Source organism: Trichoplusia ni, chromosome 2, assembly GCF_003590095.1.
Source record: "Trichoplusia ni isolate ovarian cell line Hi5 chromosome 2, tn1, whole genome shotgun sequence".
NCBI classification, from domain to species: domain Eukaryota; kingdom Metazoa; phylum Arthropoda; class Insecta; order Lepidoptera; family Noctuidae; genus Trichoplusia; species Trichoplusia ni.
Genome location: NC_039479.1, coordinates 20,648,516 through 20,660,686, shown reverse-complemented (window position 1 = coordinate 20,660,686; position 12,171 = coordinate 20,648,516). Strand labels below are relative to the sequence as shown.

The following is a 12,171-nucleotide window of genomic DNA, read 5'->3' as shown; positions in this document are numbered from 1 at the left end:
AATTAAAAAGCAAAATCAAAAAGTTGAATTCCACAACAATTTTAGTAAATTATTTGTTGTTACTAACACATATTGTATTTTGTTTCAGAGGCTAACTGCTACACTGCATTCACTATGGCATCTTTAGCAGCTCTATCTTGGATTCTCGTTTCATAAACGACTGGATTACTTTCTGACGCAAATATCAAATACAATATTCTCTTTTCTATCTTTTCATTTGAATGTTTCTCGTGAAGAGACAAAGCCATTCTACTTGACAGTGCTAATGTGACGTTTGATTGTCATACACATATTTTTCGGTATCAATGGAAACTGTCTGTTCACAGTAATTTCCAAAATAGAGTAAGGCTTAATATTACTGACACATTCCGTATAGTTCTAGTCAAACCCAAAGTAACCAATACCAAACCAAATAGGTTAAACAAGAAACAAGTTTAGATACACGATTACGTAATAGTCATGCAGAAAAAAAATTGCTTTACGTGTAATACACTAAGTAACGTGTGTGTTGAGAAACTAAAATGATTTGAATACCTTAAATGTAAAGATCTGGTTTATCATAAATCAAATATTGTTCTTGGTGTTAAAGCATAATTTTAAACGTGTATATAAATATTTCTTTGAAAGAAAATGTACAGACAATGATGGTAGTTAGCTGTGTGGTCATGGGCCTACAATTGGAAATTTCTAGAGAATCGTCAACGGCTAGAACCGTTGAGGGGTTGCGTCTGTAGGCTTAATTTCATTTACCGTAAAGGTTAAATTCACTTAAACAATTATTTAGGAACTGAAATTGAAATAATCGAACATGTTCTATTGAATGAAAAGCTATGCAGTTACAAATGAACGTTGAATGAAAACATTGTCTTGAAGCAGATGACAAAAGAATTTGATAAAACTGGTAATCAAACAAAGCTGACCTCAGACCAATTTCAGTGAAAACTTATCAACAAAACCATCATCTACGCGATAAAAATTTATAATTTTAAACGTATGACAATGATGTGATTAAGAGCATGGTCTTAAGAATTTCAAATCGATCACCAATTCCAAAATTTGTCATTTGCTTCCATGATACGTGAATATGTCACAAATAAAAAAATAAGCTAACTTTAGCTCATTTGTTTAATATAAATATTAAAATTAATTTTGTCAAATTTCAATATTTATTTAGAAAGAAATATTTCCAAAGACGATATACGTATTACCTGTACAAAGTCAAAAATTGTTTATTCATAAGTTTTGAAAAGTAAGATACGACACTCGGATTACGAAGAATTTTATTTGAACAAACTTTTTAGACAAGGTAGAAGAAAATAGAATTGTAAATAAATCCATTTTCAATAAGGAGAAAGACCAATTCATTTGCAAAGAGTAGAAAATACATAAAAGGTAAAGAAGCAACGAAATAGATTTGAAGTTTTCTGGACAACTTATTTCACTCCATTGTAATTTAATAAAACTCGGGTGTCATATCAAAAAACTTTTTTGAATCTTATGCTTACTTCGTGTTTCAAGGAGGGATGCAAAGGTCCCTTCGTAAACAGGGTATCGAATTTAGTTCATTTTAATTTTCAATTTTAGCCTCGTTCGGTATGAATTTTGGACAATATTGTAAAAAAGTTTCGCCCTTATTCGTAAACTTATTTTTTTGGCTTCAATAACAATCTGTTCGATCTTAAACTGACAAAGCACAAAATTTAAGATTTTTTAATAACGTTGTATTACATAGTTACCGCATTAAGTACCCAGTAGGTTAAGTTTAAGCTTCAACGAAAATTCGTTCATGAATAAGGGCATTGTAAATATATGTATGGATTAAAAATCATAAGTTTCTTTGATTTAATTAGAGTAAGGTTCTAGTATAATATTTGCTGTGCATATTGCCGTTTATGGATAAGATCCAATCAAGACTTTTATTGTGAAATTTCCTAAAATAAAAAGGATCGTTGTGTACTCGTTGTTTTAATTCTTTTTTCACGACAAATATTTTTTCGTGTTTTGACTTAATTTGCAAGTTATCACACAGAACCATCACGAAACCAAGACCGAATATTAAATATCAAGAAGGCCTTGTTTTAACGACCAAATCGCTTATTCCTTTTAGTTTAACCCAAAACTGAGCCCAACCTCATTACCATGAATACCTTTGTCTTTGTGAAATTTGAACTTAAAAGGGTTTAGTATGCGTCTAGTGGGGACTACCGTTTCGGACATATTTTTTGTCAAAGTCATTACGGAGAATTTTCGGTCTGTTAAAAATGAATTTTAAGAAGTAAAACTGTTTGCGCGAAAGTGACAAAGTTTGAACTTTAGTGGTGAGGTTTCAGACAATTTACATTTTAATATTTAAAGAGAAGATAATGGAGGTACCTAAACTTGTAGACGATGTGAAAGTCGGGGAACCGGGTATCTGCGGCGATACGTGGAGGGCTGTACGCGAAGCGGTGTAATGGCGCGATGGGAGTTCGTAGATTATGTTTGCGATGGATGGATCGTTCTTGTAAGTATAAATATGTAATAATAAATTGAAATAACAAACATAAAACGGTTTGCTTATTCAATAAGTAAACGTACTTGATACAGTGATCTGTACATAATCAACTTAAGCCTCTCATTTTATCGTCGTCTGTTATGTGTACTAAAATAATATTGCTGAGTTATTAACAGTTTTTTACGTATTTACGATTTTTGGAAAGGACAAAAAAATTGATTGAACGTGCATAAAAAAGAAGTAATGATAGAAAAGTGGTTAAGATTAAAAAAAATGTTTTGCGTCACTTCTTATACATAGCTGACTAAGAATAGTCATAGAGCAGAGCTATAGTTACAATAGAAGCTAGATATCGATACGCGCACTGTATACCTAGCGCCGTATCGCTTCCTCAACGAGCTCATAGTACAAACTCAGCCGCACATGACTGAAAAACTTTTACCAAAACTTTTAATCCAGTTAGTACAATAATAAATCGTTGTTCTATATACTCCTGACATAGGCATGTATCCCAAAATTTATTCCCGCCCTAATAAAACTTTTCATGAAGATTTATTCGCAATCTTTTCCCCGTAGAAATCAAACGACACATCAATCTTTTAACACGACCAAACAACGATTGAATCCGAGATTTTTCCGAACAAAATTAAATCATAACAGAATTCGTGTGTGATCCATCAAACGGTAACTGGGTCAGGAATAGAAAACATTTTCGGATGCATTAGAACATTCCCACGAGTTTCGGACTTTTCATTGAATAATAGATACGTTCGCCTCCCATCTCGAACGAATTATCCGACTAAATTATTGAGCACGCCACCTCTGACCTTAGCTGTACGTATAAATCGACTTTGTTACTTACGTGGTGTATAGCTCATGTAAAGTCAAAATGAAAGTTTCCTTGGCGGTTCGACGCCTAGAAGTAATTTGGGCTTGAATGATTGATTGTATAGTCAACGTTAACAGATACTCTTTTATGCTCCACTGAATTAAAGATTTTTGGTTTATGTTTGTTTTCTGTGTTTTCGTGTTCAACATTACAATAAACTTCCCATTTGGACCTTACACACGATATGCCTTTTGCGGTGACATCTTTCTTCGATAGTTATGACTTCATTTAACTATCTCCCTCTCTCTATTTCTATTTGTGTCTTTAAAAATGTGGTGACGAAAGGAATACGTAATTTACAAAGAATGAATACTTCTCTAGCTGTAAATAATTGATTACTTAAATTATTTTAGTAATACATAATTATATATACCTAAACTTGCTAATACTAAACTGATTCATTATTACAATACAATACACTCGCCAATATGAATTGTTATACCATTTTCAAATATTTACAATGAAATGAACGAGGTAACAAAGGCTATAATCCTATAGAAACAACAGTTTATAATACTTCATACAGAACCGTGTTAGGTTTCGCCAATAGTTGGTTCATGAATTCCTACATTGGCCAATTCCAAATGTGGAAGTTAACTACTATTCGCTAAACTAATTCGATGCCTATTGCGTGATAATATAGTGCGTTAATAAAACTTTCGTATATAAATGCAGCAACGGATGTATTGCATCCGCCAACAGCCAACGTGTGTAGGCATAATAATGAATCATTTGTGTGTGATGTATGAGGATCAACCAAAATACATTAGGTTCATAAATCGTTCGAATGCGTTGCAAACTGTGATTAAAGTCACGTCAGCATAATAATGCGATTTTGTTCTGTGGTATATGTGGGTAAATTGAATATGGATGTTATTGGTTGAATTACAAAAGGACATTATGGAAAATATGTGTTTTACTTAACAACACTGACTTCATTATTACCGGTTCAATCGATTATCAATTTAATGTCCTCGAATATAAGGTACGTAAGTGCCGATATGGAAAATATTCTTAATAATTACGAAGGAAATTAGGTAAGTGATGGTCAATCAAAGATGCACAAGTTAGCTAATCCCTCAAAATTTGTCCAAACTGTTATCGAACCCTCATTAATCATTCCATAGATTGACTCATCAATCATAATTACTATGGGTTGTTTATGTCTTCGAGTAAATAGCAAATCACCAACATAATCTTCCCAACAAGAATATGACAATCCATAGTCCCGTAAATAAACGTATATCCCATTTTACGACACCTCATTCGTATTCTAATACCATGCAAAATAAAGCAACCGACGCTCCCATACGTCTCCATCAAATTCTCTATATCCGATAACAGAGTAGTTTATGAATGAAAAATATTTTATATCTAAGTGTGATACGTCCCAGAATTGTGATTCAGAGCGAGGCAGTCAGCCCTACGTGAGCCGAGCCTACTCACCTGTGCCACAGATCTAAAGAACATCAAATGGTTTGGAATTTTAGTTTTTAACGGTTTTTTCACGACTCATGTATTTAAGTGGTATAAAATTTGTTTTGTGATTTGAGTGGAGGTCGTGAATCGATAAAGGCAGTGTAGGATGCCTTCCAGCCCGATGACCTAAAAAGGTAACTAGTTCAGACTGTACGAAAGGCGGAGGAACGGTTGCTGTGGGCAACTGGGGAGAGGCCTGTGTCTATTAATGGACCGCGATAGTCTGAGTTGATGGATGATTGATTTGGATAAAGTAAATTTGATAAAGGATCTTTTAACGTAGGGCGCAGACAATTGATTAACATCTGGAATATAATGCTAGTTTCAATGCTCATCACAAAAATTCTAGGCATGGTTGAATTAAATTATACATTGCTTGATTAAATTAAAAGCATATTTTGGCTTCGAATGATGAAATAACTTTAAAAAACTCTGAAGCACATCTAGTCTAATAACAAAATCTTTGTGAGCCGTCTCATTTGTTTTGCACGACGCACGTAATAACGCGATCAAAACGTATGAGAATTTTGACAGCCACGCGTGATGCGAAAGCTTAAATTGTAAGGGAGAATTTATTTACTGGAGTGAATTGTCAGTGTTCGAACATTTCTTTGAATGTTTGAAGTGTCCGACCTTGATGTAAGTGTCGTGAGAGTGTTTGACTTGTTTAAGACGCTTGATGCTTTTCTAGATGAAGTGTTTGAAGTACAAGTTTCTTTACAAGTAGTTTGAAATTTCACTGCAGCCAGTGTTCTTGTCTCACTTCCAACTATCCAATTTAGTTTTTCCATTTTGTTTTTAAATATGCTAGATTCTGATGTTTGATTAATGTTTTCTCATTAATGTTTTTTACGTCTACATATTATAATATCTTCTGAACTGCATCCATGGCAACAGAGTACTCATAACAGAATGACCTACATTTGCCAGTTATCAGGTACTAATATTAGCCAAGACTAATTCTATTAAGTTCTGCAATATATCAGCCTAGCTAAATAATAATGGGTTCGGCCCTAGTTTCGGTCAAGAATTTTAGACTGTAACTTTATTTAATTAGGTTCTCTTCGTAGAAATATTTGATTACCAAATTCCACAGTAATAGCCGTGCCTATGGAGACGGTCTGTTTAGGTGAAGTATTTCTAAATTAAAGTTTCTGAACATTTGATCAATCGTTGCTTTAATTACTTTGGCATTAATTATAAATTACAAAACGAGACTATTAACTCTTATGACCTTGTTCGTGTATTTTGGTCTTTTTGTCCATAATTTTGTTGAAGACAAATTAATTAGTTATCCGTTCGTTTAGCTTTCAGCAGCAACGCTAATAGAAGGTAGTTTCATTGGCATTTTCAGTGACACAGTTGGATTAGCACCTCGTGACATCAACCCCTTTCTAAAGGTCACGGTGAATAGGGAGCGAATTCATAAAGCTGGTCCTTATTTATGACAAGTATTAGGCGGATTATTGAGTCACGCAAATAGATGAGCTTATATTTTCATGGATTACGTAATATCGCTGAAATTTATACCGAAATATAGGAGAAGTTTTGTCGTTCTGTCATGTTTTGTTGTCAGGCATACGTTTTGCTTTGTAATAGTCGTTTGGATCAGTCAAAGCCTGTTCAGGCTTGCTGCAAAAATCTGTAAGAAGTGTGCTTTGCTCTTTATGAGTACAAAGGTTTTGTTTAAGGTTTTACTATCTTACTGAATTATTCATGATTTCATTGCAAATTCTTATTATAAATATTATGTAATTACCAAGAAGTCCCACTAAATTGAACCAAATTTTATTACTAAAAACACTGGAAATGGCAAAAAATTAAAACCTTGATAACTTCAAATGCAAACTGTAAGGAATTTCCACTTCACTTTAAAACTCCGAACGTGAAAGCGAAGACATTGCAAAAGGATACAAAACAAAAAAAAAACATCACGCTTGCATTACCGACTTACTCAAACAAAAAGTAAAGGAACAATCGATGGGATGGTCTCCATACGTTCAAAGGTACGTAATGCTCGCAGTCAACGAACTGTGTAAACTTCTTTGATGTGCCGCTAGTTCGCAACTTCAGTGTTCTTTAATATTTGTTCTTACTTTTACTTTTTGTGTATGGAAACGATTTGAGGATTCATATGGGTAAGTGGAAGCGGGTGATTTTATTGAAGAAATGTTTTGGGTTTGTCTTTATTTAACTGTATCAGTATTTTCTTGTAATATATATTATAAAGGGGGAAGACACTAGCTCCTGTAACACAGGCTTAAGCCAAGCATAGGCGTCATGGTTACTTGTATGCTGAACTGTATTTTTATGTCAATCAAACGGATATTATCGAATTGAGGTTTTTTGTTAAACATAGAACATCTTCAAGTGAAGCCCAAGTTTCGGTCTTTCTTGCACAAATATGCTGATATATACCCGCGGCCCGAAGACAAGTTAAAGCTCTGGCCCCTAGCGCTATTGTATCCTTATAATGCATGGAACTGAAAAGTCAAGTCACGTCACTTGACGAAGAGGAATGTCATTCCCATAGCTTTGAAGTTTTATATTCGTTTGCTATGCGATTCAACTTTCTTAGAACCCTCAATACTGAGAAATAAATAGATTTTAGAGGACAAATAGTTTTTTTCTTTAAACCAGCAAAATAATGTCCCTTAAGAAAATATTGGCCGAAATAAAAAAAAATTATTCTCAAACCTTACCTACACGGGAAGAGACCTGCGCCCAACAGTAGGACGCTTACGCACTGATATTAATTTTTTTAAACTTAATAAGATCTTCACAATACAATAGTACTCGTACTAATTTACATCACTAAGTTAGGCACTAATTTACATCATTAAGTAAACATAGCTTAGTTTGGCCCGTGAGATATTTGTGTCATTACATCTCTTGGGACTGGAAAGTTTCGGGCCGACCAGAAGTCAACTTGTACGTCCTAATATAGAAGTCGGTACCTAAAGTGTTTTTGTGGGACTTCCTACTGACTTAATAATGAAACAGACGTTATTTACTAAGTAGTAAGTTTAAGGAAAGTGAATGTAGTATCGGTTGCCGAATATAGATCGTTGATTGTTATTGGACACAAAACGAATGGTTCTTTACAAATAAGCGTTTTATTTCTAGGACATTGTTTTACATAGGTATTATATATAAAAACATTATGTTACAGAGATAAATATATCTTTGATATTATTATAGATATTAGATTTAAACAGTTGGGTTTAGGTACAGGCTACATTCGTAGATTCTTTAAAACAAATGTATTTTTTTTAGGATAATTTAATAGAATGTTTATGAGGAACATACCCAGTTTTGCTTTCAAATATTACATAGTTATTATTAGTAGGAAAATTTCATTGACCCAAATAGCAAGTTGGAAAATGTTAAGCGAACGGAAACTTAATGATGAAAAAAAAAACATTAAAAATACAATTCATCTCTTGTTATTTGACGAAAAATAATTTGCCGCTCCAAACTAAACGAAAAACAGATCACCCATGTACGTAACCCTAATATCGTGTTATTAGAAAAGGATGTTCCTGAATAATGTATGAAATACCTTGGCTATACCGGAAAATAACTTGAAGCGATGAATGTCGTTGAATTATGATAGGGAGTAAACAAAAACGAAGCGATATTAACCCCAGGGGAACATTCGATGGCTTTCGAAAAGTCGTAAAGATAAGGTCCTGATTTAATTAGCTTTGGTACCGAGTTTATCGATCGAGGTGATTTGTGTGGGCATGGTTGTCAAAAATGATTTTTTTTTTCGTGGTAAAGGACACGTGTAGTGACATATAGATTAAATAACCCAAAATCTGAGTTTCATTGACCACATACAACTAGTACTCCAGGACACCAATATACTATACACTACTACAGGACTACTATTGCTTCATATAATAATATATCTGTTGAATAAAATAATAACTTCAATATTGTATTTTTACAAGATTCAGTATGTAGTATTAAGCTTGCTGAATATAATAAAATACAATCATGCGTTGGCTCCAATTAGCTTGAATATAAATATCATACTGTTGTCACTGATCTTAAATACAACTTATAAGTACTTGGAATTTATTCCAGCTTAATTCGACGTCAAGTAGTCATTCTAATTTCAGGTCCACGATGCAACGTCAACATAGAAGTTAAGTGAACATACTTTTTTCAAATAAGCAGTCCATTACCACCCAACCCAAAATAAAACACAAAAAAATAAACAACAAAGTTTTACATTACCATAAATCTCACAAAATTATTAAATTATGCTCTAAAAATGTAATTTACTTGGCACAGGTGACAGGCTACGCAACGAAACCCCATCAACAAAACACTCGTACACAAAATTATTCACTCCGCTCACTTCATTCGTTCATTCGTTCACTCGTTCCCCTTGACGTACAAATTGTATTCGTAAGCTTAAATTATTGCGTAACAACGTCTCGAATACGAAATTATAATTGTGTGCTTACTTGTACCTCAGCCTGTTTAGTTTTAAGCACTACATCGTCTTAATGTATTGTTATGAGTGTCTTTGCGGCCGCTGAGAGGGTTGTGCATGTTAAGGTTGGTACTAGCCGTCGTTGTTTGGTGCTTTTATGGAATGCTGTTTGGAAATATGTTGGTCAGATACCAACATTTAATTTGGACGGATAAGTGTGACGGGTTAGCAGTTGTCGTTTAAGGTGGTTGTTGACAGTCACTTGTTGTAACTCAAATATTAAAAATGTAATCATTTTTAACATTAACAATTTCAGAACTCGTTGTGGTTATAGACAGAAACACAAATTATTTAAAACTAGCTTTTGCTTGAATAGCTTACCCCGGAAAACATGCCAATTTCTTTTTTGGTCAACTCCAAGTACAAATTAGAATAGCGGTTACTTACTACATAACCTCGCTTCATGTTTCTTTATACAAATAATATCTTTAACATTAATTGAAATTTACATTTTAAATAAAATTACATGAAGGCTAAATTAAATTTCTCGCCACATAATGTTTGCTACAAACACAATCACCGCGTGTGTTAGACAACCGTGTTCCGTGGCGTATTTGTGTGAGGGGAAATTGTCGACTATTTAAGTCCCTATTTCTGTTTCTTAGTGCAGAAGGAAACACTCAATTCGGTGGTTGAAACTGAAAAATTGTCTTGTCAAGTCTTGTCTTGGAAGAAAACGATTGTAAAAATATCGTCATCAATTTTTACGTTTCCACAATTTTTCTATTCTGCAGATGTTGTACTTAGTATTAGCTCGTCTTAACGTGTTGCCAATAATTAAGTTCCTTCACCGCAGTTTATTTTATGTTTATTTATATTTTATATGTTTATTTTAAGAAAATGGGTGACCATTATGTAAACACATCGTGTTTTCTTCATGATTTATTCTTATAAGAATTTTTATAGTCGTTGTGATATAAAATTAAATATTCCAATAAATGATAATAATAAGGACTGTTTTTGTTCAGTAAAAATAACTGTCAAGAAGAGTCAAACGGAGTAACATAGTATTTAGCAGTACCAGCACCAGTATTCTGTTGAATCCAGTAAGACTGAAGCTTGTCTCAATAAAATATATTACATAACATAGCTTTACGAAAAACTTGGATACCAGATCCGAGACAAAAATAACACAATAAAATAAATAGCATTAATACCACCATCTACAAGAATACTTGGATTCTCACATTCCCTTTCTAAAATCCAAAATTTCCATCACACATTCGCCCAATCATGTGCTTTTATTACGTCACCAAGCGGTTGCGGTCCGTCGTCCGTTTGTCGCGGTCGCTTGGTCTTAACAGCTTAGCTGGCGGTTAAGATGGGCACGGCTTGTGCTGCGCCGACTTTACAAACTTGCAACGTGTGAAGATTCTGGATGATATTTAGTGATACTGTTTTAGGTTGTGTCTGTTAGCTATTTAAATCGCGAATATAAGGGTAGTAGTAGATTATGGCATCGTTGAATAATAAAGAAATTTACAAAGACCGGTTGTAAAAGAAGAATGGTTGTGAAAGATCAATCAGCCAATTTTTCTTTAAGTCCATAAATAAGAATTATTTTCGTTAAATGCCATGAATATACTTTAGCTCTTATTTAAGTTGAACACCCTTCACTTATCTTGCATATTTGTACACCCCAGTAAGAACCTAGCAACTAAAACAAAATTCAAGCGAAATAAACCCCGAATTCCTTTAAAGACTACGACAATCTTAAGCTCGGATCACACGGGCAGCTCTTACAAGTGTTTCAAATAATATAAAAGCGGTGTGAGTGTTGAGTACACGAGCGTAAATCGTTTCAAATGAGAGCTTCATGAGTGCAGATAAATTACATTAAATCTGAGAGTTACGTGCCGGAAAATTCACCAATGTTTTACTCGAGTAAGGGTGACAATGAATTAGAAAGGACGAATTGATTTGAATGTGTTCGTTTTCTTGGGTCGTATTGTATCCATGACTTAGAATGAATAAAGGATATTATTCGTGGGTTTTGGTTAAAATTTACGATGTGAAGGGTTACTACTACTTTATAAGTATTGCGGATGTAAAAGTGAGAAGTTTTAAAAAAAGTTTTATTTTAAAGTGTTCCTTCTCACTGAAATAGCTGATTATTTTCGTCTTTCAAGGGTCATGGACGAAGCCTATTGTGGGTTATGCTTGCAGAAAGAATGGACCATGAAGTAGATCATATTATTCTAAGGCATAGTTGCCATTAAAGTGAACTAAATGAAAGAACAGAATTCCTTGAAAGACACATGTTCTGGTTTTACTTATCTAACTATAAATATTTTTATAGAGTACGAAAAAAAGATTACACCAATAAAAATATTCACAGCTTACAGAAAGCTCGCTATCTTTAACGAGAACAAAAAACCGAAGTTTCTGGAAAGTCTGAGTTCGCAATAAAAGTAAGGACACCGTACATAACAAGTACTTGCTTTCTGAAGTTACTTTAAGTATCTACTCAACGGGAATTATGAGGGGGTACGTGTTTCCCAGACTTTTTAATAAATTAATTTTTGCGTGTAATGATTGCACGGTTATCCGAATTGTATAGGTGACTACCAGTTTTAAAAGCCTCCGTGACTATCAAGCTTATTCTTTTTACATATTTTTGCATTTGCTATAAACCCAAATAATGTTTGATTCTTTGAGCATCTATTTTGGCAGTCTGCTTTTTTTAAAATTTTCTTTCTTAGATGTGTGAGATTAACATGATTGATAAAAAGGTTTAAGTCACAAAAAGCGATGTGACTTAAAACCTTTAAGTCACATCGCTTTTTATTTAATTTGAGTGAT

General features: G+C 33.6%; 1 protein-coding gene across 1 annotated transcript in view; it reads left to right on the top strand.

Moving 5' to 3' along the window:
- LOC113508594 overlaps nucleotides 1-1,956 on the top strand; it is a 61,387-nt gene extending 59,431 nt beyond the window's left edge. Inside the window, exon 6 of the mRNA XM_026891717.1 lies at nucleotides 89-1,956. Coding sequence (XP_026747518.1) covers nucleotides 89-156 — 68 coding nt within the window. The 3' untranslated portion in view covers nucleotides 157-1,956. The remainder of the gene's footprint in view (nucleotides 1-88) is intronic.
- The last annotated feature ends 10,215 nt before the right edge of the window (nucleotides 1,957-12,171 follow it).